The sequence below is a fragment of the Panthera tigris genome, chromosome C1, assembly GCF_018350195.1.
Source record: "Panthera tigris isolate Pti1 chromosome C1, P.tigris_Pti1_mat1.1, whole genome shotgun sequence".
In the NCBI taxonomy this organism is placed as follows: Eukaryota; Metazoa; Chordata; class Mammalia; order Carnivora; family Felidae; genus Panthera; species Panthera tigris.
The window spans coordinates 53,510,113-53,537,264 of NC_056667.1; the positions used below are offsets into that span (position 1 = coordinate 53,510,113).

General features: G+C 39.8%; 1 protein-coding gene across 6 annotated transcripts in view; it reads left to right on the top strand.

Moving 5' to 3' along the window:
• The window catches only part of DNAJC6 (DnaJ heat shock protein family (Hsp40) member C6), a 100,653-nt gene that overhangs the window by 36,822 nt on the left and 36,679 nt on the right, over positions 1 to 27,152 (top strand). For 4 of the 6 annotated variants that reach the window (XM_042997484.1, XM_042997487.1, XM_042997485.1 and 1 more), the window contains 3 exons: positions 16,245 to 16,395; positions 17,504 to 17,553; positions 17,653 to 17,801. In XM_042997484.1, the coding sequence (XP_042853418.1) occupies positions 16,245 to 16,395; positions 17,504 to 17,553; positions 17,653 to 17,801 (350 nt within the window). Of the gene's footprint in view, positions 1 to 7,002; positions 7,166 to 16,244; positions 16,396 to 17,503; positions 17,554 to 17,652; positions 17,802 to 27,152 lie in introns of those variants that run through there. The other 2 variants (XM_007089845.3, XM_042997488.1) reach the window with 2 other exon arrangements.

Sequence of the window (27,152 nt, forward strand, 5' to 3'; positions counted from 1 at the left end):
ACATTTATTTGATAATTAGGTGCCGGAGGTACTGCTCTGAAATTTCCTTCAGGTGCCCTCAGACAGAATTATGGCTTTGGAAATATGTCCTAAAGGATGTGCTATCCCTGGGGGATTCCACTTGTCTGAGGCAATATTAATCTGCTCTGGGAACAGCTTCTTGGCCATCTGCTGATAACCATTTTTTATCATTTGTTATGTAAGTGTGAGGACCAGATTCCATAAGCAGCTATAGAGAGAGCAGGTAAAATTCTTGCTCTTTAGCTTGACCTTCAAGTATTCTGGGATCTCAGCACCACCTCCCACCCCCCTTCCCAGTCTCTCCTCCCTCTGCCTCTGCACACCCTCCACATCTTCCCAGCTCCCTGCAGGATGTCCCCATTCCAGGACTTGCCTCAGATACGTTACTCACCATCTCACAGTGCCCCTTGCTTCCTCACCTGTTTGGTGGACCCTGGGATACCTGTGTCTTTGTGCTTTTAGTGTGGATCCCCAGGTCTGTTATAATTGGTGCCCAGTTAAGATCCGCTTCCTTTTTATCTATGTCCCTTTAGCCCGTTTCCACCCAAACTGCAAATCAAATACCACATCTTCCATAAAGCCTTCTTCTTTCCTACTTCCAGTGACGAGCATCCCTCTCTTCAAGCTGGGCATAAACACTTCTGAACTCCTGTCCACTTTATATGTATATATATAAATAATATTTGGTGAGTCTGAACAAGAGACAAGCAGTTAACAATTCTGGTGCAGCTCTATGAGAGATATTAGAGAAAAACACATTAATGACATCAAGACTATGTTTCAGTGTTAAGTGGAAAAAATGGTGGTCCCAAAATGTAGATAGTATGAGCTTACTTCTGTGTACGTGTATACAGAACATACAATATGTATGTGTGCATGTACATAAAAATGTAGAACTAAAAATGTAAGGATACACGGTTCTCCAAAATGTTAACAGTGGTTACCCTTATTTGTTTTCTTATTTTCCCCTCTGCTTTAATTCTGTTTGTTTGGTTATTTTTTTGTTTGTTTGTTTGTTTTTGTTTTTGTTTTAGTGGACCTCGGGTGCAGAGAAGTGAATTAATCATACTGCTTTGTGGTCTTTAAACTGCACGGATGCCTCTCTGGTTTGATTCTAGATTCTAGATTTCTTTTTTTTTCTTCCCCATCCTATCCTCATTTTTTAGCCATCTGTTCTTTTTCTAATGCTCTGGATATGTGTCCTTGTGTGTACCTAAATTTTCCATGTTGAATATGACTGACCTCTGTATTACATATGTCTTACGTTATTATGTAATTATATATGTATATTTTGTATGTTATATAACAAAATACAATATAACATGTATTTTATATGCTATATAAGAAAATGCAATATAACAAAAAGTTATATATATAACATATATATGATATATATATTTAAATCTGAATGAAAACCTTCAGAAACTGAAATTCACATCCTCTGTCTCATACCTTTTTCCCCCTTTCCCTCCCTTTCTTTCAACCTCACCATCACGTACACACATGCAAAAGAAAATTTCTTGAGCAGTTGTACTTCCAGCTCTAAAACCCCAGGATTCTTTATCCTGCATATTAGTTGATCCCTCCCTTGAGCTCTGTGCTACATGGTTAGGCATAGAGTTCTCACTCTGACTTGTCCTGAATAATTGAGCATGCTTCCCTCCCTACTTCTTACTACAGCACTGCACTTGAGAAGAGAATGGCCATGGCAAGGCAGATAATCCTATGGGACCAAGGATAGTATTTTGTGGTGATTCCTTATCTTTTTCCAGACAGTCTGGATGCTATTCAAGTATATGGCAATGGGGACATAAACTTTAGAGCTAAAGGGGAGTGTGGTGTGGTGTGTGTGTGTGTGTGCGTGTGTGTGCGTGTGTGTATATCCACACACATATACATCAAAACTTATTGAATGTTTACATTTTAAATATGTGAAGTTCATTGTATTTCAATTTTATATATGTCAATAAAGCTGGGTTTTTTTAAGTTAATTGTAATGGTGTTTGGAGAAAATCATTTCATCTTTCTGATATATCTATTTGAGGCATGGGAATACATTGCTAATATCCCACTGAGTACTGAAATATTATGAGTGTAACTTGCTTCCTTTCATGGCCCAAGCAGGACTTCCACTTATGTTCTGATGAAATGAAAAAAAACATGGGTATTGTCATTAGATAAACATTTGTATACCCTAGCTGAGTAACCCTCTGTGAATGAAAATGCCTCTTTGAGACACATTTTCTTATCTGAAAAACAAGAGCAAAAATATCTCTCAGTATTGCGTGGGAGAGTGTACGTTCCTAGCCTAGCGCTTAGATTGTAGTAAGGTTCCTTTGGCTATATGTGACATATGTGTGTGTTTTGTGTAGTGTGTAGTGTATACACATCGATCCTGATTTTGTAAACAACAGACAATATCCATCTACGATAGTTGCTGTACCTCTGGAGAACAATAGTTGGATCTTTGTTTAAGAAGTCCACTTGCAGTGGGAACTCCAGGATCTCCATCCAGGAGGGGCTAAGATGAGACAGCCTCATGGGAAGGAAAGGGGTTGAGAAACTCATCTTATAGCTGCATTTGAACAGCAAACAATGCTTTTCTAAGATTCTGTGAATATCTGGGGGTTATTTGGGAGGACTGTTAGAATTCTCTTAGCCAACTTTTGAGATTTCTGTTGTCTTCCTTCTTTCCAAAAGGAGAACTGAAATGTTGATTTCAGTGTTGTTTGACTTTTGCTTTGCAGTATTCTTCAAGCAGGCCATCAGTCCTTTGCTATCTCTGTCCTCCCTCACAGACAGGGTCAGGTGACAGTGAGGATGTTTTCTCTGTCTCAACAAGAAGGCTAGTCATTAAGGGAAATGTCATAGTCCATTTAATGCAATTTTAGCTCTGACCTTTTGGTTAGAGAAGGGAGAAAAAAAATTGATAACCCCTTACTTCCTGGAGTTGAGAGGCCATGTGGTAAGCAGAACCCTTTCTATTTCTTCAGAGTTCTTTTAGAGGTTCTGATCTTGCTAAATAGATTTGATCGTTACTATTTCATAATGGTGAACCTCTTTATTTGGTTCAAGTAAGTGTTTGAGAGTAATAAAACAAAATCTTTCACATAGATCTCTTTTTCTGGCACACCATAATTAAAATATTTGTTGAATCAAATTAAGCAATATCCACGTATCCGTTGTTTTATATGAGAGTATGTAGAATTTGGACTGACAGCTGTAGCCTGATTCCAGTGATCCATGTGGAACAAAATGTGTTACATCCATTTAGCCGGAATTTCCCCAGCATCAACCCTGTGCCTTGCTTTTATTCTACACAAAGTCAATTTTGGTTTCATGGTAGTCTTCATTTTGATTGCATTTCTCATTCTTTCTTCTCTCATCATTCTTTCTTTTATATGTTGGATTTTTTCGGTAAAGAGTAGCTAGTGATGATTATTTAATTATCTCCCCTGATCTATCTGAAGATAAAAATTTCTCCTTGGTCTTTTTAAAAAAATTTTTTTAAAGTATTAGCCTTCCATACAGTAAAGCTCTTGTTGAGTTTCATGAAATTCCCATCTCTCAGGCAAGAATGCTCAGTGGGTGCTTGAAGATACAGTACTGCAATCAGAAATTCAGAGAAGTGTGAGGGGACAGTAAAAGCATTTGGTTTTATTTGCTGTCTACATTTAGTCAAAGGCCAAGTCTCTGCCAAGTTGAGCTGCTTGGTCTTTCTTGCCACCCCTTCCTTCTTCTTTCTTATTCCTGTATTCCACAGAAGCCCGGTTTCATATACATTTATTGAGCACCTTCTGTGTATCAGGTATTGTGCCAAGATTTTGGGGGGGCTGTAAAGAAGTGAAATACTGTCCGTGTTATTGAAGACTCAGAATCACTGGGATTGAGTGTGGTGGGTCAGACCCACTCGTAAATAATTCTTATTTAAGTCAGACTGCCTAAATTCTAGGATGGGGGTGTCCAAAGTGAGGTGGGAGAACGGGGCCATGAGAGACAAAGTTCTTTTAAAAGATGTCAGGATGGGAGGTATATAAGAGCAGAGGCTTTGTTTGGATCCAGCCAAACTTGGGTTCCATTTCATTCTGCCATAGCTGGGACTAAACTTCACCAAAGCCTCAGTTTCCTCAGTGGGACTCCTACCTGCCACTGTGCTTAGTGTGAAGGTCTAACTCCATAGTTTATGGAAACTGCTCAGCAGAGTGCCTGGAGTATGTGTTTAATAGACGGCCTTTTAAAAAAATTTCAGTCTAGTTAGCATATAGCGTTATATTAGTTTCAGGTGTACGTTATAGTGATTCAACACTTCTCTACATTATTCAGTGCTCATCAAGATAAATGTGCTCTTAATAGGTCTTCACCTGTTTTACCCATTCTCCCCCCCCCCCCTCCACTCTAGTAACCATCAGTTTGTTCTCTATAGTTAAGAGTCTGTTTTTTGGTTTTGTCTCTTTTGTTCTTTGTTCTGTTTCTTAAATTCCACATATAAGTGAAACTATATGGTCTTTCTCTAACTGACATTTAATTTAGCACTACTCTCTAGATCCATGTATGTTGTTGCAGGTGGCAAGATTCCATTCTTTTTTATGGCTAAGATTCTACTGTGTCTGTATACCACATCTTCCTTATCCATTCATTTATCAGTGGACACTTGGGCTGCTTCCATAATTTGGCTATTGCAGATAATGCTGCAATAAACATAGAGGTGCATGTATCCTTTTGAATTAGTGTTTTCACATTCTTTGGGTAAATATCAGTGGAATTACTGTGTCATATGGTAGTTCTATTTTTTGGGAGGCCCTTCAAACCTTTTTCCACAGTGGCTGCACCAGTTTACATTCCTACCAACAGTGAAGGAAGGTTCCTTTTTCTAATACCTGACCTTTTAAAAATGATGATAGTGTCTGGGCTGTCTGGGTGGCTCAGTCAAACGTCTGACTCTTGATTTAGGCTCAGGTCATGATCTCATAGTCATGAGAACAAGCCCTGTGTTGGGCTCTGTGCTGAGCATGGAGCCTGCTTAAGATTCTCTGTCCCTCTCTCTCTGCACATCTCCCCACATGCATGTGTGCACATGCACATGCTCTCTCTCTCTCAAAAAATGTTTTTTAAATGATGATAGTGTTAGAGTTTTAGAATTGGGTGGGGGAAGTATAGCTCCCTTTTATTTTCTAAACAAATACACACGTGCACATATAGCTATTTAGCAGGTGATAATATTTATAACACAAATTATTCTAATTTTCATTTCTTTGTTGTTGATTTTGGACATTCTCTAGAGTGTCCCTGTCGCTAGCTAAATGTTCACCATTGCTGAGTTTCTGTTTGATATAGGGAATGGCATCAGATCCTTCCAGCGGCTTCCCAATTAATTTGATTGTCGTAGGAGCCCCAGGACCTTATTCCGGTCAAAGAAGGGCTGGGTGTACCATTGATTTGTCAGGGCCGTGATGCAGGTGGATACTAGGGCTTCCTACACGGTCTGGGTCCTCAAAGCCCGAATTGTTGGCACCACCTGTTTTGTGGCCTGTGCCTGCCAGTGCTGAGCTCTCTGGAACTGCTAGTAGGTGCTGCACATGCCCAGGCCTCTGCCCGCATTCATTAAAGCAGCTGCCAGATCTGTCCATGTCTAGGATGGCTGCCGTGCAGTGACTTGTAGTTTTCTAAGTGACTTACAGTTTTAATAGTTCACACTGTGTGCCAAATAGTGTGGAAGTATTTCAGTATTTCAAAAACCAGTACCACTGAATCTGTGTGAACCTGGATATTAGCCATGCAAATAGCACATAATAGTTTCCCATACCAGCCACCAGATCACTTCAAGATGAGACGAGGAAACCCCAGAACTACGAAGAAGTTCACCTCTGTTAAACATTCAGGATACCGAACTACTGCGAGTGAGGAGTTTACATGTGCTGTAGCTGAAGCTCTGGAAAGAGGTTCTGTTCTTGTTGTCCAGTCTGGCTTTATCAACCCTGACACTGAACGGCATGATCTTTTTTTTGCTGAGCCTGTGAAATTTTGCTGGAGACAGCCTTTTTCACCGCTTAATTCTTTCCATTCTCCAGACCCGCCTGGTAGCTATCATTCACTAAGGGCATACAACACAGCAGGCACTATGCTAAGGGCTTATAGAACTTTCTTGTATGATCCTCACCACAATCCTATGTGATATTCTCTTAATGCTTTCCGTTTACAGATAAGGAAACCAAGACTTTTATTAGTTGCTTAACTTCTGCAGGCTATATAGCCAGCTGTAGCAGAAGTCGAATCCAAACCAGGTCTAGCTGCTTAAAGCCCATATTTGACTGTGGTGGCTTTGTTCCATTCCTAGACTCTTGTTGGCACAAGGAATATTGTTTTTTTGTTTGTTTTTGCTTAAATTTATTTATTTTTCTGTGAAATTGCTATATTTAATTGGATTCTTGGGTATTTTGTGGCAGGCAATCCAATGACTCATTTACATGAGAGCTGAATTTCTAAGAATTAAAATGAAAATTCCTGGTTGTTTTAGAAATTCTCACTATTTAAAAATCACATTGGGGGTGCCTGGCTGGCTCAGTCAGTAGATAATGTGCCTCTTGATCTTAGGGTCATGAGTTCGAGCCCCATGTTGGGTGTAGAGATTAAATAAATAAACTTAAAAAAATCATGTTGACATGCATGGTCTCACTTGATCCTTTTGATGCCATGAGACATGTAGGAAAGTTTTTGTTCTCAATTTGTTCCCATTTACAGAGGGAGAAGAGGTCTGAGAGGAGTACAATATCATGCTTAAGGCCACAGAGTTTTTAGGTAGAAAAGTGAAGTGTTCAGTCAAGACCTGCCTCCCCAGTGTCAGGCTTTTTTCTAAGCTGTCCTGAACTAGGGTGTAAGAGGAATAAGGTGTAAGCAGCCTTTGATTCTGGAAGCCAGGGCAGTGGGCTTTTTCATGGTAGATCTAGTTATTATCCCCTATGTGATCCATTTCTCTAATTGCAGGAAGCCAAGAGCTGAAAAGTCTGCTATAAACAAGGAAGGATGAAGCCTTCTGTGATGATGACACTGGTTCTCTGCTTCTTGCTGAGTGTCCTGGAGAAGGAATAGTGTTTTCCTAGGATAGGAGCTAATAGTGCATCTCTGCAAGGTCCCAACTTTGTAGAAGGTAGGAAAGGACATTTGTGGCATTATAACAAATAAGTACAGAAAATCATGTCCCCTTGGTGAAGAGGAGCATGAACACGAACAGATAGATCATCATGTCAAAATTCAGGTTATCAGTCACCCCTCAAATGGGCTGAACGCTATGACAACACAACATTACTAGACCTGGATGACAAAGGTGTTCCAGAATTGAGAAGGTGATGCTCTACAGGATTGTCTTTGTGGAGGCTCAGAGGACCTAATGAGAAAGGCTGATAGCCCAAAAACTTCAATTTTGCCAAGGGTCCTTTGCCATCTCTTTCCTGTCCTGATGTATTGGATTAGCTTGAGTGTTCTCACCAGAGCTGAGACAGTTACTACCCTGATGAAGCAGGGTCTTGGGTCTTAGAAAAAAAATCAGGTACTGAAGGATACTCCTGGAAAGTTTCCATCCCACTTGGAGTGAAGGCTCCACACAGGGCTCTTCGAGGGCTTGTGGACAGTGTTGGCCTCCATCTTACAGGCGGGGCTGGGAAACCGTTTTGTGGCCATGAACTCTGATGAATTGTACACAGACGATGGAGGTCTCCACAGCCACTGAGAACTGACATACTGAAGCTTGACAGCATAGCATTTGGCTGTTGTCTTTATTTTATGTAGCTTGTTTTTTGCTGTAAAACTTATTAATGTGAATTATAGAAAATTTAGACATTCTAGTTCAACAACAACAAAACATCACTTATCATTCTCTTACTTAGATATCATTGCTGTAATTATTTTGAAAATGTAGCAGCTAAGAGCCTAGACTATGGAGCAGCCTGCCTGGGTACAGATTCTGGCTTTACTATCTCTGGGACCTGGGGTGGGTCACTGATGTGTCTTTGCTTCAGTTTCCTCATGTGGAACATAGGGACAGCAATGGTATCTCCTTCATAGGGTGGTTGTGAATATAAAGAATTTCGATTAGTGCCTGATACCTAGTAGGCATTCAGTAAGCTTGACTTGTTATTTTTATTTTATGTTCATTGAATTGTCTAAATTCTTTCTCTAAACTCAAATAATCTTCTTTTGCAAAAATGAGATTTTACTTTGTGTGTTTTGTATCTTGCTTGTTTTTGACTTAATTCTTTGTCATGAGCCTTTGTACTCTTCTACAAAGTGGGTTCAATAGCTAATTTTGTGGCATTGTTAGAGGTGCTCACCCACTTCTCTTACTGTGGGAGAGGTACATTATTTATAGTCTTTCGCCTTTATTAACAATGCCTCAGTGAATATCTGGTTTGCTAAATCTTTGCATACCATCCTTTTCTTTTGATGGCAGTACTTTATGGGGGAGCCTCCTTTCTTGGGGGTCACTAAGCAAAGTTGTATGCAGCGTAGGGTGCCATGGATACATATTTATGTGAGCAGTAGGAGCATACATGGAGAATGTTCCAGGGTTCTAACAAACAGTGCGTGCAGCCTTGGAGATGGTGAGAGTCTGATTTTTAGATGATCAAATATTTGTATCTTTTAATAGGTTGGTACCATGGAGCTAGCTCTGTTCTAGCACATAATACAGGTCTAAATTTTCTGTAATTTATATTAATAAGTTTTACAACAACAAAAAAAAGTTACATAGAATAAAGAAGTTCATAATACTTCTCATAATAGTATTTTTTTACGGCTGACAAATCATTAAGATGTTAATGAAAAGTAGCCACGCCTACTTATCCTATTTCATAAAGTCAGTTAAGACCAGCCTTAACCTTGTGCTAGTCTTCTTAAAAATATATTCTATTCCAAATAAGTATTAAACCAGCTCAAATATTTTTTGGAATGAAGCATGATATAAATACAGACAAATAGCTAACTCACAGTCCAGTGGGAAGCAGAGATTCTCTCCCAAGAGATACAAGCTTTGTGTCACTCACTCTCCAAGGGAGAACCACTCAGATTCTACCTGTGGTGAGTTCCCATGACTTGGGAGCCGTTGGGATGCTGTGTCTTGTCTCCTAAATTAGGAATCCTAGGAAAAACTTGTGTATCCTTAGAAATGACACGGGGACAGGGTGCAGTTTTTTTAGCGCTGGTCTTTGGTGGGTTTACATTTTAAAATGACAAGACAGCATAGAATAAGAATCTACTTGGAGCCTTCCAGGCACAGACCTGGATCTTTCTCTTTGGATGGCAGTCTCATGCCCTATCAGCTCTAACCTCGTCACCTCCCACCCTCTAAGACCCACAAATCCCTGAGGAACCTTTAGTAAACTCACGGTGTTTTCCCACTAGTTGCCATTTAGTCATAGCATTTAGAAGTATGTTGGAGGTGGCAAGGTTTGGGTTCCTCAGAATGCCAAGTATTTTCAACCAGCTAGTGCAGGGATTAGAGAACTTTTTCTAAAAAGTGCCAGATAATAAATACTTTAACTTTGTGGACCATGAGGTCTCTGTGACAGTGACTCAACTCTGCCATAGTATCATGAAAACAGCCACAGACAGTATGTAAAGGAATGAGTGTGGTTGTATGTATGAGTGTAATAAAACTTTACTTATCGATACTGAGATTTGACCTTCAAATAATATTCACCTTATTAAACATTTTCTCCTTTGACTTTTTCCAACCATATAAAAATGTAAAAGCCATTCTTATTTCACAGACTGTACAAAAATAGGCAGCAGACTGGATTTGACCCATGAGCTATAGTTGGTCAACCCCTGATCTGCAACAGCCGTTATTTTTCTTCTGCCTTCTGTGTATTACTTTCTGATTTCACCATTTCCCTCTACTGTGTCATTTTTTTTGAAGCCCCTCTGTGCTTTCTCTCAGCTGAGACTTACATAGCCTTTGGAGAATCTATTCTTCTGGCCCTCATGTAGCTCATCAGGGAAAGCCAGAATACCTACCTAAAAGAACCATTAGGGCAAATTCAGATAACGTTCTTCTTCTCTTTTTTGTGTCCTGACTAATTTGACATATAATATGGGTATATAAAGGCTACAGGTAGATTCTGCCAAGTGGGTCTGATTTCTGCAGGGCTCTAAGGTTCTAATCAACAGTGGGTGCAGCCTTAGAGATGGTGAGAGTCTGATTTTTAGATGATCAAGGATATTTATATCTTTTAATGGGTTGGTACCATGGAGTTCTGTTCCAGCACAAAACAATAAATTATATTTAAAAAGAAAAAAAGAGTCCAAGAGAGGTCTGAACAATCAATTTGGTGTCATCTCTTAGAACAATGGTATATAACAAGGGTATTCAGGCTGGAGTAGAAACTTTCGATGGAAATGGGGGAATTACAAACATTTTATACCACTCTATCCTCAATATATTTAAAATGAAAACACAGTACAGATTTTTTATGTGAGGATGTGTTTAAAGGGAAATAATATGCTCTATGTCATAGAGAAACAGAACCCAGGAGGACATTCTCAGATCTGTAGTTATAGTCCTAATCTGTGGGGCTGCCCATCAGATCAATTGCTGGCATTTTATTTAGGGCCGTGAGGCAGTGGGGGCGACATATGCTGTCTGCCTAAATAATGAGATTGGTTTGGTTGGTCTGACAGATGCCGTGATTTATGGGAGTGTTTATTGTGGGGACATCTGCTGCCGAGGGCAGCCAGATGAAAGGCACACAGGCGGGAGGTGGAGGAGGGCAAGGAACAGGGGAGGGGTGGTTGTGTGTAAGGCAGGTAAAGACCACCCCAAGTACAGCTGTTAGAACGGAGCTGCTATGGAGCTGTAAAATAGTGGGAGATAGTAGAAGTAGCCTGGGCTTTGGATTGTGCAGATCTGGCTTTGAATCCCTGGCTCTGCCACTAGTCAGCTGAGATTTTAGGAAAGTTGCTTCCTTTCTTTGAGAGTTCATTTATTCATCTATAAAATGGGGATAATAAACATTCTACCTCTTTCCCACTATGTGAAATTGTACTAACAAAAAAGTCCAGAGTTCCTGTACATAGGGAAACTCAGTTAGTGGTAGACATCATTCATATTTGTCCATGTGTCCACTTGTTTGTTTATTCACCAGCATCGATTGTTCTTTGCAATTTCTAATAGAGCCGTATTTTCAAGCAGATGCCTAATGGTGACTTAGGCATTAATGGCTTTTGTGATGAGGATGAAAGTACACAATAGTCAGCAAGTATTTATAGGTATATGTATTGCCATTCAGATGGCACATAAGAGTTTAGTGGGAACCTGAAGTATGATTTAAAGAACAGCTGCCTGGGGCTGCCTGGGTGGCTCAGTTGGTTAAATCTGACTCTTGGTTTCAGCTTAGGTCACGATCTCACCGTCCATGAGATCGAGCGCTGTGTTGGGCTCCATGCTGGCAGTGTGGAGCCTGCTTGGGATTCTCTCTCTCCCTATCTTTCTGCCCCTCCCCAACTCACACTCTCTCTCAAAATAAGTAAATGAGCTTAAAAAAATATAAAGAACGGCTGCCTGGCCAATAAACACAGTGAAAGATACACAACTCGCTAACTGGGGAAAAATCGTAAAACAAGACCAAAATGAGATATTGCTTCACACTCACCAGGTTGGTAAAATTATAAAGTCAAACAATAACCAAGTGTTGTACAGCACTACTAGTAGGAGTTTAAACTGATATGACTACTCTGGGAAATGAATGGTCAATATCTAGAAATCTGAAAATGTGCATATCCTTCTTGCTAGTAAATTCTACTCCTGCATATAACCTAGAGAGAATCTCCTGTATATAATCAAGGCAATGTGTTCATAACCACATTGTTTGTTATAGTAAATGACCCGACCGTCCATCAGTGGGGTAATGGATCATACTTTAAGTGAGATAAAGTTACAGGTAGCACCATCATAGAATAATTTTAAATCATAGTGAGGAAAGAAAGAAAATTGCAAACACAAAACCATTTATAAACAATATTAATATATTAACAATATATTAATTGTTAATTAATAAACAATATTAATATATTGCTTATGGATAACTACATATATAATAAATGTTTAAAGAAATTTGGAATGATACATATCAAAATCAGAATAGTATTAGGGAAAGAAAGAGGGATGTGATTGGAAGGGTTGCCTAAGGCTCAAATCCAAACCCTACCGTTTACTCACTAGCTGTGCACCCTTGAACAAGTTTCTTAAGCTCTCTGCCTCAGTTTTCTGATCTGTGAAAGAAAATAATAATAATATCTTCTTCACAAGTATGCTTTGAGGATTAAATGAATAAATATTGGTAAAATGCTTAGAATAATACCTAGCAGATAGTTCAGTGTTACATGAGCGTTCATAATTATGGTTCTCATTACACGAATCTTTTATCTTTTATTTATTAAAAAAAACTTAAATATTGCAATTTTTCATTTATAAATGTTTCAGTATTTATTCTGGTAAGTGAGGACTGTTGTTGAACATAACTATAGTATTATTACCCCTAAAAAAGTAACAATAAACCTTTTTTTTTTTAATTTTTTTTTTTTAACATTTATTTATTTTTGAGACAGAGAGAGACAGAGCATGAACGGGGGAGGGTCAGAGAGAGAGGGAGACACAGAATCAGAAGCAGGCTCCAGGCTCTGGGCCATCAGCCCAGAGCCTGATGCGGGGCTCGAACTCACGGACTGCAAGATCGTGACCTGAGCCGAAGTCGGACGCTCAACCGACTGAGCCACCCAGGCGCCCCAACAATAAACCTTTAAAATCAAATACTCAGAAAGTGCTCAAATTCCAGTCGCCCCATAAATGTGATTAATTTTTTATAGTTTGTTTGGATTAAGTTCCAAGCAAGAGCTGATCTGTCTTTTTAAAAATTTTTTTCTAATGTTTATTTATTTTTGACAGAGAGAGAGAGAGAGAGAGCGTGAGCATGAGTGGGGGAGGGGCAGAGAGAGAGGGAGACACAGAATCTGAAACAGGCTTCAGGCTCTGAGCTATCAGCACAGAGCCCAACGCGGGGCTCGAACACACCGACAGTGAGATCACGACCTGAGCTGAAGTTGGATGCTCAACCAACCAACTGAGCCACCCAGGTGCCCCATTGGCTGATTTGTCTCTTAATATATTTTGATCTATATATTCCTCCTCCAACTTTCCTTTTTCTTCCAATTTATTTTTTTCTAGCTTTATTGAGGTATAGTTGATATATAAAAATTACACACATTTAATGTATACATTTTGATGACTTTAAATATGTGTGTATACCCGAAAAACAAATAACCCAGTGAAGAAATGGGCAGAAAACATGAATAGACACTTCTCTAAAGAAGACATCCAGATGGCCAACAGGCACATGAAAAGATGATCAACGTCGCTCCTTATCAGGGAAATACAAATCAAAACCACACTCAGATATCACCTCACACCAGTCAGAGTGGCCAAAATGAACAAATCAGGAGATTATAGATGCTGGAGAGGATGTGGAGAAACGGGAACCCTCTTGCACTGTTGGTGGGAATGCAAATTGGTGCAGCCTCTCTGGAAAACAGTGTGGAGGTTCCTCAGAAAATTAAAAATAGACCTACCCTATGACCCAGCAATAGCACTGCTAGGAATTTACCCAAGGGCTACAGGAGTACTGATGCATAGGGGCACTTGTACCCCATTGTTTATAGCAGCACTCCCAACAATAGCCAAATTATGGAAAGAGCCTAAATGTCCATCAACTGATGAATGGATAAAGAAATTGTGGTTTATATACACAATGGAGTACTACATGGCAATGAGAAAGAACAAAATATGGCCCTTTGTAGCAACGTGGATGGAACTGGAGAGTGTGATGCTAAGTGAAATTAGCCATACAGAGAAAGACAGATACCATATGTTTTCACTCTTATGTGGATCCTGAGAAACTTAACAGAAACCCATGGGGGAGGGGAAGGAAAAAAAAAAAAAGAGGTTAGAGTGGGAGAGAGCCAAAGCATAAGAGACTCTTAAAACCTGAGAACAAACTGAGGGTTGATGGGGGGTGGGAGGGAGGGGAGGGTGGGTGATGGGTATTGAGGAGGGCACCTTTTGGGATGAGCACTGGGTGTTGTATGGAAACCAATTTGACAATAAATTTCATATATTGAAAAAAAAATATGTGTGTATACTTACGATACTATTACCACAATCTCCAAAAATCTCCTTGTGAAGTATTTTTTTATATGAATACTTAACATGAAATCTGTCTTCTTGAAATATTTTATTTATTTTTTATTTGAGAGGGAGAGAGAGAGCATGAATGTAAGTGGGGGAGGGGCAAGGGAGAGGAGGAGAGAGACTCTCAAGCAGGCTCCATGCCCAGTGCAGAGCCTGAGGTGGGGCTTGGTCCTGTGACCCTGGGATCATGACCTGAGCTGAAATCAAGAATCAGAGGCTTAACTGACTGAGCCACCCAGGCACCACCCCCCTCCTTAACATATTTTAAAGTCCATTATAAATATTACAGTTTAAAATAAAGTAAATAAATATTACAATTTTTAAAAAAGAAGAGATGTCATCATATAGTTGAAAAGTGAATAATGATTAAAAATAACATAAGAATTTCAGGGTGTGACATAATAATAGTTAGCTGCAGTCTGTTGGCCCCTAAATATATTAGGTTCTATGCTAATAGTTTTATATGCACTTATTTAACCTTTCCCTATGAAGAAGGCACTATTTTTATCCCAATTTTAAAGTCAGGAAGAAAGAGGCTTATAAAGACTGTTACTTCCAGGGTGTCTGGGTGGCTCAGTCAGTTAAGCCTCTGACCCTTGATTTCAGCTGAGGTCATGATCTCACAGTTTGTGAGTTCAAGCCCTGGCAGTGCAGAGCCTACTGGGGATTCTCTGTTTTCTCTCTCTCTCTCTCTCTCTCTCTGTCCCTCCCCTGCTCTCTCTCTCCAAATAAATAAATAAACTTAAAAAAAAAAAGACTGTTACTTCCTTCCCAAGGTCACACAGGAGTAGCAAGGCTGAGCCAGAACCCAGCTGAGAATGACTCCTGCTCTTGACTGCTAGGCTGAAGAGGCTATCTGGCCATTGTTTACATTAGCCTCCTCTACACAGGTTCCTTCTTTCTTCCTGTATCAGCCTTTGTAAGCTAAGTTGTGTTATGATGAGGAACATTCCCAAAATGGAATGGGGGTGCTTCTAATAATAAAGGGTTGGTCATCACTCATCCTGCATGTTCATTGAAGGTCAGCTGGGAGCTCTGCCACACAGTTTCCTATTCCAGGACCTGGGAGTCCTGGACAGAGCAGCCATGATCTCAAACCTTGCCAGTCGCTAGGGCAAAGAAAGAGAGAGACGGGGACAAAAACACAGAGAGGGAATGAGAACTATGGGGAGTTTCACACTCACAGTTAAGTGCTGTATCCTGAGTGACACACAGTACCTACCTTCACTGACATATCATAGACTAGAGTGGTGGTTTTCAACCAGGGGTAGTTTTGCCTTCCAGGGGATATGTGCCAATGTCTGGAGACAATTTGGGTTGTCCCAGCTGGTGGCAGTGGGATGCTACTGGTGCTCTCTAGTGACTAGGAGCCAGGGATGCTGCTAAATACTCTACAATGTACTGGGCATCCCCACCCCCATAGCAAAGAGGTATTTGGCTCTAAATGTCAATGGTGCCAAGGTTGAGCTAACCACAAGGGACCAGAAGGTACAATTTTGTGAAGCTGTAAGGAATGAAAAACTGAAGTACTTGATAAATAATACTGATGATCACCATGCATCCTAAAAACTGTTAAAAGGCCCCTGAGAGGTTATTTTCCATGATGGACGTGAAGAATGACTTAGCGGGAGAGGCATGAGATGAATCTTCTAACATATTCAGCTCCCTCGCAGGGCAGAGGAGGCCCCTGCACACACTTCTAAGCTAAGCTGCTCTTCCTCTGATGTGGGCATTGTCTCAGAGAAGTATAATGAAGGCCACATGGACAATTACATTTTTTCTAATATTCATGTTAAAAAATGTGAGACTTAGCAAAGTGCTTCTCTTGGTCTCCCAGGCAGGCCCAGCAGCACTGCAGTAACCCAGAGTCAGTAAGTTCTGAGAGCGAGCATAACTTACAGGAATATCTTTCCTGGTCTGCGTATGTTATGGGAATGAAGAGAGATCGTGTAGTCTGTGTATCAGCTCCATTTCTGTTTTTCATTGGCAGGTGCCTCATCCCCAGACATGGAGCCCAGCTATGGGGGAGGTCTCTTCGACATGGTGAAAGGAGGTGCAGGGAGGCTCTTCAGTAACTTAAAGGACAACTTGAAAGACACCCTCAAAGACACATCTTCCAGAGTTATACAATCTGTTACCAGGTATGTGCATTCTTCCCAGTTAAGTTAATGGACCTCCGTGCCTCCAAAGGATCTGGTTACCTGGTTACCAGCCAACTGATTTTCTGGCTCAAGGACTGTCAATTATGTGATATAATTGCATGGAATCTGATCAACCAAGCAGTGTCATTGAAGCCATAAAGTTGAGGCCTTCGGAAGCTACAAGCACAGGCCAGGAGGACTCAGTGCATTTTTATATTAAAATATACTGGTTGCCATCCCTGTCTTTTGAATCTAGCATCCTGGGTTCTAATGCATTATCTGCCCTTATTAACCATGTGATCTAGGCAATTTAATTAACCTCTCTGAGCTTGACTTTTATACTCTGGTAGGATTCATGTCTTTGGTTGATTTGAGAATTAAATGAGAAGTTAAATGAGATAATAATGCACATGCAATCTGAAAAATACTCATTGGATCATAATGGAAACATTTATTTTTTGTATCTTAGTAGCTCTTTGAATCTTGTTTAGTGGAAGACATTTTCTACCCTTCTGGTGTATGAAAATTCTTACAAGCAGGCCATATGAATTCTATTTTATTCTTAGGTATTAGAAAATTCTAAGATCACTTTAGGTTGTAATATGCAGTTTTGAATCATAAATTCAAATGTCAAGCCCAAAAGATTAATCAAGATTTTAATCTTTGTTCAAAGGCAAAATTTATCCCTTACCAGCAATTGCCAACCAGGGCCTGGTGGACAGAGAAAAGATATCCCTTGTTGTTTCTCCATCACTTCCTTACCTACCCTCTCACTGTTCACACTTACAGGAGATGTTCAAGCAGGCAAAGAGGCTGGAATAATCAGTGTTAATGAATAAGCACTGTTTTCTATTCTGAGATTGATTCTGTTCAGGAAGTGTCACCTACAAAGGGTATTGGGGTACATCAGTTGGAGTGGTAGATTTACGCTCCTGAGGGTATGGGTTGCTTCTCTCAACAATTATCCTTTGTTAGAGAGAAGGCCTTGAGCTAAGAAAAACGCCTACTGGATGAAGTGTCCAAGTCATGATGGGCAAGTGATCGAGAGGGGGATATCCTGGCATATTTGGATCACTTTAATGAGCACCCTTTCCTGTCTTGCTTTTAGCTACACGAAGGGAGATTTAGACTTTACTTATGTTACCTCCAGAATTATTGGTAAGTTTCTCATGTTTATTAACAGCTCAGCTTTCAGTTGCTGCTCATTGCAACAGCATACCCATTTAACCGATATTCTCTCTCTGTGATCCCTCCTAGTGATGTCCTTTCCTCTGGACAACGTTGACATAGGATTCAGGAATCAGGTGGATGACATCCGAAGCTTTTTGGATTCCAGACATCTTGACCACTACACGGTGTACAATCTGTCACCCAAGTCTTATCGAACTGCCAAGTTTCACAGCAGGGTAAGGAGTTTTAGCACTGGGATGCCATGGTTGAAGATGTAACAGGGTATTTTTCCCTTTAAGAGATATCCTCAAAGCCTTTGTCCTCAGACACACAAAGCTGATAAACTATACACTCTGGACACTTCTAGTCATGAAGTATTTATTAGGCTGCTACAAAATATTTTGAAGATTTTCCTTGGGTGAGGACATTTGCAGGAAAAGTTTATCTGTCAATGAGATACCATATAATTTGGGGTCTCAAATCACTTGTGGCTGTTTGCTTAGTTGTTAGGGCACATTGCTCTGAGGCTCAGTTGGAGATAGAGCTGCTATGGAGGGCAATTGGTGAGCCTTATACTGCCCTTAACCTTCCCTTATTGCTACTTAGGCGTCATGATGCATCAGTGTCGCTAGACCAATATAGACACCACTCAGTATAATGGAAATAGCTCTCTGACATTCAGTAAAGGTGCTTTTTTCATAAGTAGAAAATAGCACACAAACAGTCCACACTGTGGGTTTGGTAATACTATTACTAATATTTGGAGCTTTTACACTGTCCCCTGAGGTGGATGGAGACCTGGGGCACAGAGAATTAAGGTGACTTGCCCAAGACCATTACCACTAGCAGGTGGTCTAAGGCTTGCTTGTGTTCTTAACCATTGCTCTGGGCCGACATATTACTTGGGAAAGCTGGCTTATCCTCCTAAGGAACTTTTTGAATAAGGCAGGGAAATATTCCTAGTTTCTGACTGGTTGAGAAGCCATGAGTGTTGGCTTAGGTTTGAATCTGATGTGAAGTCTGATCCTTCTGGCCAGGGAGTTCTTGATTTATTCACTGAATTAAGGCTTTTTCTCTTTCCAGAACATTTTCAAATATTTTGATTTAGCCTTAGATGTGATTGGTTTTGCAACTACATCTGGGTCTATTCCTAAATATAAAGGGTTTGCCACACAATGGACCCTTGAAAAGTGAAAATTTATTTTAAATAAGCAAAATTATAGCTGCCTGTCCATCCTGTGTATCTCAGCTTTGATGCTAGAACACATTTTGCTCCAATTTTAGTTGCCATTGATAATCTTTGGGTTTCAGCTTCCAGATCTGTAAAAAACACAGGAAGGTTGGTCTGTATGTTCTCTAAAGCCTCACCTGCCCTAATGTTCAATGACATAAGGGACAGTTTTGCTAAGGACTCTCTTTTCCGTGAAGGTTCCCAGAATAGGCAAGAGGAAACCTGGTGGTTCTCAAATGTTAGTGAGCAACAAACCACCTGGAGGGTTGGGCAGACACCCAGGCCCAGAGTTTCTGCTTTAGCAGCATAGAAGAGTGGTGGGAATCTGCACCTGCTAACAACTTCCTGGGCGCCGCTCCAACTGCTGCCCTGGGGACCACTCTCGAGAAGCACTGATAAAACCATTCTGAAGCAGTTTGGTCTAAATTGCTGCTGTATAATGGAGATTTTAAATGCAGCTCTTTTAAATTCCCTATAATTAACTGCCTTTCCCACTCTTATCCCATCTATTACCTGATTCAGAACAAGTGAATTAACATCAAACAGAATGTGGGTAGATATTCCGTTTCTAACTCAGATGCAAATCTTTTGGATTGATTTTTATTGTTTGAGAGTCAATGTCATCATTTTCATAACTGAAGAACTGTGGAACACCCTTCACAATATTCCATAGAAATTTTATTTAATCATGGAAGATCTCTGATAATCTGGAAAAATTTCCCTCTGAAAGTAAATAAAGATATAATTATCATTGTAGAAACATTCATATGTATGAAGATGTCTCTTTGTGTAGTATTTGTTTTTTCTTTTTAAGTTTATTTATTTTTGAGAGAAAAAGTTCAAGTTGGGGAGGGGTAGGGAAAGAGAATGAGAGAGAGAGAGAGAGAGAGAGAGAGAGAGAGAGAGAGAGAGAGAGAGAGAATATCTCACGCAGGCTCAGCACTGCTGGCACAGTGCCTGATGCAGGGCTCAAACCCATGAGCCGTGAAATCATGACCTGAGCTGAAGTCGGATGCTTAACCGACTGAGCCACCCAGGTGGCCCTTTGTGTAGTATTTGTAAAAGCAATCTCTATAAAGATATTTAAAGCAAGGCATCTATTAGTGCAACTGCATATTTTGTGACCAGTCTTACCAGTCTTACCAAAAGACCAGGACTTACATATTGAACATCTGTCCTGGGCTGCCCTCATTTGCTCTAGAAGAGCAGGAGGGATGTTTATTTTATTTGCTACCTAGGAGCATGCCTGGCATGGCTAATACAGGTTTCTCAGAAGAATGAATGTGCCAAGAATTGTTAAACATATAGATATAAAATAAATATTTGGTTCTTGTTCTCAAGACACTTAAGCCTAGCTGAAAAAGAAGCCAAGACATGCTAAAGACAAATGCAAATAATATTTACAATCCATACTGAGAGAGTTTGGGGAAAGGAGACAGCAGTGAGAGCTGGACCTTAAAGCATGAATAAGTCTTGCTTACTTATGAGTGTAAGTGAAAGGAATAGGGTTATTTCCTCTCTGTGCAAACCGTAGAATGTGTCTTACATAGCTCTTCATGATCTTGTCTTAGCCCTGCCTCTCCAGCTTCTTTTCCACTGTTCTCCATGGCCTAAAAAACTCTATACTCCAACCAGGGAAGACACATGCTGTCTCCTTGCATGAGCTGCTCCCTCTTCCTAAGAGGCCCCCATGCGACACCCCTCACCCATCCTAAGCCTAACTTTGCTAAGGGGAGGGTTTCAGTATACCACAAGTCTTTTCCAATTCTTTTCTCAGAAACACAGGCTTGCACTACCTCTTTAGCCTCCTCAGATAGTCCTAGAACTTGGCAGAATGCAACTGGACCCTCCAACCTAACTGGTTCTCTCAGCCCTCAGTTGTATCTCAGGAAGACAGCCCCCAAACCTTAGTATTTTCATCTGAGCTCTGTTTTGGATTTGGCTACATCTCTTTTCCAGGCCACAGTCCTTTCTCTCCCCAGCACTAATGCTGTGAATTGATTTGCATCTCATTATTGCATTAGGTTCTCATCTTCCAGTGCATGAGGGCTAGAACCATTTCTTCCTCCTTCCAGGATAATGGAGTTCTAGGTCTGCAATTGAATCTTATTTTATTTTTAAAATATTTTTTTAAATGTGTATTTATTTTGAGAGAGAGAAAGTGTGAGTAGTGGAGTGTCAGAGAGAGAGATGTCCCAATGTCCCAAGCAGGCTCCACAGTGTCAGCACGGAGCCCAACATGGGGCTCGATCCTACAAACTATGAGATCATGACCTGAGCCAAAATCAAGAGTCGGACCCTTAACCAAATAAACCAAATATTATTTTATTTTATTTTATTTTATTTTATTTTATTTTATTTTATTTTATTTTATTTTATTTTTTATTTTATTTTATTTTTAAATTTACATCCAAATTAGTTAGCATATAGTGCAACAATGATTTCAGGAGTAGATTCCTTAGTGCCCCTTACCCATTTAGCCCGTCCCCCCTCCCACACCCCCCAGTAACCCTCAGTTTGTTCTCTATATTTATGAGTCTCTTCTCTTTTGTCCCCCTCTCTGTTTTTATATTCTTTTTGTTTCCCTTCCCTTATGTTCATCTGTTTGTGTCTTAAAGTCCTCATATGAGTGAAGTCATATGATTTTTGTCTTTCTCTGACTAATTTCACTTAGCATAATACCCTCCAGTTCTATCCACGTAGTTGCAAATGGCAAGATTTCATTCTTTTTGATTGCCGAGTAATACTCCATTGTGTATATATATCACATCTTCTTTATCCATTCATCCATCGATGGACATTTGGGCTCTTTCCATACTTTGGCTATTGTTGATAGTGCTGCTATAAACATGGGGGTGCATGTGTCCCTTTGAAACAGCACACCTGTATCCCACGGGTAAATGCCTAGTAGTGTAATTGCTGGGTCGTAGGGTAGTTCTTTTTAGTTTTTTGAGGAACCTCCATACTGTTTTCTAGAGTGGCTGCAGCAGCTTGCATTCCCACCAACAATGCAAAAGAGATCCTCTTTCTCCACATCCTTGCCAACATCTGTTGTTGCCTGAGTTCTTAATGTTAGCCATTCTGACAGGTGTGAGGTGGTATCTCGTGGTTTGGATTTGTATTTCCCTGATGATGAGTGATGTTGAGCATTTTTTCATGTGTCGGTTGGCCATCTGGCTGTCTTCTTTGGAGAAGTGTCTATTCATGTCTTTTGCCCATTTCTTCACTGGATTATTTGTTTTTTGGGTGTTGAGTTTGATAAGCTCTATAGATTTTGGATACTAACCCTTTATCTGATACGTCATTTGCAAATATCTTCTCCCATTCTGTCGGTTGCCTTTTACTTTTGCTGGTTGTTTCCTTCGCTGTGTAGAAGCTTTTTATTTTGATGAGGTCCCCATAGTTCATTTTTGCTTTTGTTTCCCTTGCCTCCAGAGACGTGTTGAGTAAGAAGTTGTTGCGGCCAAGATCAAAGAGGTTTTTGTCTGCTTTCTCCTCAAGGATCTTGATGGCTTCCTGTCTTACATTGAGGTCTTTCATCTGTTTTGAGTTTGTTTTTGTGTATGGTGTAAGAAAGTGGTCCAGGTTCATTGTTCTGCATGTCGCTGTCCAGTTTTCCCAGCATCACTTGCTGAAGAGACTGTCTTTATTCCATTGGATATTCTTTCCTGCTTTGTCAAAGATTAGTCAGCCATACGTTTGTGGGTCCATTTCTGGGTTTTCTATTGTGTTCCATTGATCTGAGTGTCTGTTTTTGTGCCAGTACCATACTGTCTTGATGATTACAGCTTTGTAGTATAGCTTGAAGTCTGGGATTGTGATGCTTCCTGCTTAGGTTTTCTTTTTCAAGATTGCTTTGGCTATTCAAGGTCTTTTCTGGTTCCATACAAATTTTAGGATTATTTGTTTTAGCTCTGTGAAGAATGCTGGTGTTATTTTGATAGGGATTGCATTGAATATGTAGATTGCTTTGGGTAGTATTGACATTTTAACAATATTTGTTCTTCCTATCCAGGAGCATGGAATCTTTTTCCATTTTTTTGTGTCTTCTTCAATTTCTTTCATAAGCTTTCTATAGTTTTCAGTGTATAGATTTTTCACCTCTTTGGCTAGATTTATTCCTAGGTATTTTATGGTTTTTTGTGCAACTGTAAATGGGATCGATTCCTTGATTTCTCTTTCTGTTGCTTCATTGTTGGTGTATAGGAATGCAACCAATTTCTGTGCGTTGATTTTATATCCTCCAACTTTGCTGAATTAATGAATCAGTTCTAGCAGTTTTTTTGGTGGAATCTTTTGGGTTTTCCATATAGAGTATCATGTCATCTGTGAAGAGTGAAAGTTTGACCTCCTCCTGGCCAATATGGATGCCTTTTATTTCTTTGTGTTGTCTGATTGCAGAGGCTAAGACTTCCAATACTATGTTGAATAACAGTGGCAAGAATGGACATCCCTGTCTTGTTCATGACCTTAGGGGGAAAGCTCTCAGTTTTTCCCCATTGAGGATGATATTAGCGTTGGGTCATTCATGTATGGCTTTTATGATCTTGAGGTATGCTCCTTCTATCCCTACTTTCTTGAGAGTTTTTATCAAGAAAGCATGCTGTATTTTGTCAGATGCTTTCTCTGCATCTATTGAGAGGATCATATGGTTCTTGTCCTTTCTTTTATTGATGTGATGAATCACATTAATTGTTTTGCGGATATTGAACCAGCCCTGCATCCCAGGTATAAATCCCACTTGGTCGTGGTGAATAATGTTTTCAATGTATTGTTGGAGCCGGTTGGCTTATATCTTATTGAGGATTTTTGCATCCATGTTCATCAGGGAAATTGGTCTATAGTTCTCCTTTTTAGTGGGGTCTCTGTCCGGCTTTGGAATCAAGATAATGCTGGCTTCATAGAAAGAGTTTGGAAGTTTTCCAAATCTTATTTTAATAAATGTAGATGGCATGGGGTGCCTGGCTGGCTCAATCAGTAGAAGATACACCTCTTGATCTCAGGGTTGTAAGTTCAAGGCCCACGTTGGATGTAGAGATTACTTAAATCTTTTTTAAAAAAGTTAAAAAATTAATGTAGGTGGCAGACTCTTCCATAAATACCAGTGTTGGAAAAGACCAAACATGAGACTGGTTTTATTTGTAGACTCACAGGAGTCCAGCTCTGTCTATATCCCTGTGTCTTGGACCCTGAACTAAGTCACTTTACATTTTATTGTGTGATATGTGTTTGGGAATACGGTGGTGGTGGCAGAGACAGGCTGTTTCCAGGAAGATTTCACTTTGCTGAGGGGAGTCATTCTATATTTTGATTAGCTTTTATGCTTAGAAGCCACATGGTTTGACAGGAATTGGATGAAATAATCAAATAGCAGCTTTCTTAGGATTTGCATGTGTAACGGAATGTTAGAATAGGATTCATATTTAGTCTCCATTTTTAGCAGAGACCCCAACTCAATATATGCCAGATTGCCCTGCTTTCAAAGCAATGTGCTAGAGTGCCTATTCAGAACTGCACAAGAGGTATTGAACATTAGTTTTTTGTTTGTTTGTTTGTTTGGTTTTTTAGTCTTCTTAGCCAGTTTCCACCTTGAGGAAATAAAAATTACCAATGTTGACAGTAAAGTCCTGGAGACCAATGAGATGCATTATCTAAAACAGGTATTCTTGATCTGAGTTAAAGAAATATGGGTCCACCTGTGTATTTAGATCCATGGATGGGCTTCAGAGAGTTTAACCATTTCTTCTAGCACCCCACTTTTTTTTTGATGGTAAAGTATACATGACACAAACTTAACCATTTTGACAACCTATAAGAGTACAGTTCAATGACATTGAATACATTCACAATGTTGTGTAACCATCACCACTGTCTATACCCAAACCTTTTCCATCATCTCCCAAATAAACACTGTACCCATCCACTCTGTAGGTGCATGTAAACTGGTTCACTTTCTGCACAGGTTTTGAGCTCTGCTCAGAATATCAGGAACCACTGCTTTACACATTTCTTGGTATTGATGTTGGTAAGAAGTAGAAAACCAGGTGAATGGCCACTGCATGTTGCCTGGTCCTAAAGTTCTTACGTTCTGATCGCACTCCAGCACCACTTGGAGTGTCCTTCCTCCTCCTCTCAACCAGGAAGAAAAGTATGCTGAAGGAGCTCTGTTAGTAGCATAAAAAAATAAACCCAGCTGATTCCTTTAGACTTTTCCTTCATTTTGATTGTTTCTAAACTACATAATCTTGCAGGATTTCTTCCCTTTTGAGAACAAATTGATTTTTGGGAAATATGCTATCAATTTGAACTTACTTAAAGGTCCATCTTTTGTTTGTTTCCTTTCCTTTTCCTTCCAGAGCTCACCAGAGGTCACCAGAGCTCCCAGTTGTTTCTGCTTTGGTTTGCTGGTTGGTGAGAGGTGACTTTACAGGTTATACTTCATCTCTCCCTCTGCCACCAGGCTTCAGTTTTAAGGAAACTGAAAATATGGCCATCACTTGAAGCCATAACCACCCACAAATGTGAGGTGGAATTGCAGTTAATAATCACCATCAGACAGTGTGATATAATAGAAAGTACATGAGTCTTATCAGTAATTTTTATTGAGATGACAATTTTAAGCTTTAAAAATTACCCTAGGTTCACATCTCAGCTGTTCCTCTTCCTGGTTAAATCTCTTCACTTCACCCGAGATACCATTTTATCCTGTATGCAATGGGGATGACAATACGAATACCTACCTTGCAAATACTTAGAAATTCTTTTCTGTAGTTTTGCCATAACGAATAAACTTGATAGCAGTGTCTACCCTATAGTAAGCATTCGGTAAGTGGTAGTTATGATTGATGTTAGTAATACTAAAATGCCACAGTAAATGATTGACTAAAATCCCCCTGTTTTCCAAAAATGGTGTAGATTCTTAAAATGTGGTATGGCTCTTGAGTCTGATTCTCTGTAGTACCTTTTGCTCTTGTGCTTGGCAGGTGGGATGCTTCTGCCATCGATGAGCCCATGCTTGTGGCAATGGAGAGAGAAAAATCAAATGGCATCCGGCTGTGGTGCTGTTTTGGCTTCTTTCCCAACTGGGTGGTATCATGGCAGCCTGTAATCCATATGGCATTTTCTGATGCTTGGCAGCTCTGGGAGGTGTTTAGAGAGACTGGAGATGGCATCATGAAGTGTCACATGCCCAAGGATTGTGCTGCTTATTGCCTGAACCTGTGAACCCCAGGGAGACACAAAAATAGCTTACAGTGATTGAATTCCTTAAAATTTTTTTTGGGTTTTGTTTATGCTTTAGTGTTTTTTTCCCTTTTAGACAGAGTACATGCTTTTAAAAAATTCTAATTGTGTGTTTGCTTAATGGTGTATAATTATAGATCAAGTAAATATGTAATTATGGAGTACTTTAAATTAATATTATTTACTTGATTGATTTAATGATTCTGGAGCTTTTAGCCTTTTGTGCTGAGAACAATTTAGCCAACTTTTAGCTGAGACTCATTACAGATATTGACATTTAGTGTTTGTATGGTTGACATACAGTTTCTAAAAGGTTTAAAAATACTGTCTGGAAAAGCAATTTTTTCATACTATTCCATGATTCCAACTTACAACAACAGCAAACTTGATTCATCTGCCCCTTCCTTGAGAAATTGTACCTGTAGACAAATCTTAGTATGAGAAGCGATTGCCAAATGGGGTTCATCCCTTTGTTCTTTCAATCATTCGTTCACTCAGCAAATACTGAGCATCTTCCATTCAACTAACACAACAACTCTGCAGTTACAAAACAAGTAAGTTATGGTGTGTCTTCTGGTGAGGCCGAGTGTCTAGAGGGGGCGACAGAGGTAAACAATTAATTTGAATACAGTTTGACAATACGCTGGCACTTACTGCGCTTATGTTGCTCTACTTAATTCTCATTACTCTTGTAATGCCCATTTTCACTTTACACACAAGAGATTGGGGCTCCAAGAGATCAGAAACTTGACTACAGTTAATCAGATCATAAGTGGTAAAGCAAAGGTGAAAACCTGGCCTGTGGGTTTAACCATGGTGCTCTACTGATAAAAGCTGTAATAGATGAAAATGGACAAGGGCATGGGTACGGAGAACTAAGGTAACTAATTTCTGCCTCTGGGTGTTAGAGAAACTGTCAGTAACAAAAGAACACTTGAACTTGGGTTTTAAAGGATGAATATGAATTTACTAAGGGAAGAAAAGCACTGCAGACAAGAAGCAGCTTGTACAAGTGTACATTTTGTAATTTCCCTGATGGCAGAATTTATCTTACCAACTCTTCTTTTTTTTTTTTTTTTTTTTTAAACCAATATATCATTTCTGTTCCTTGAGA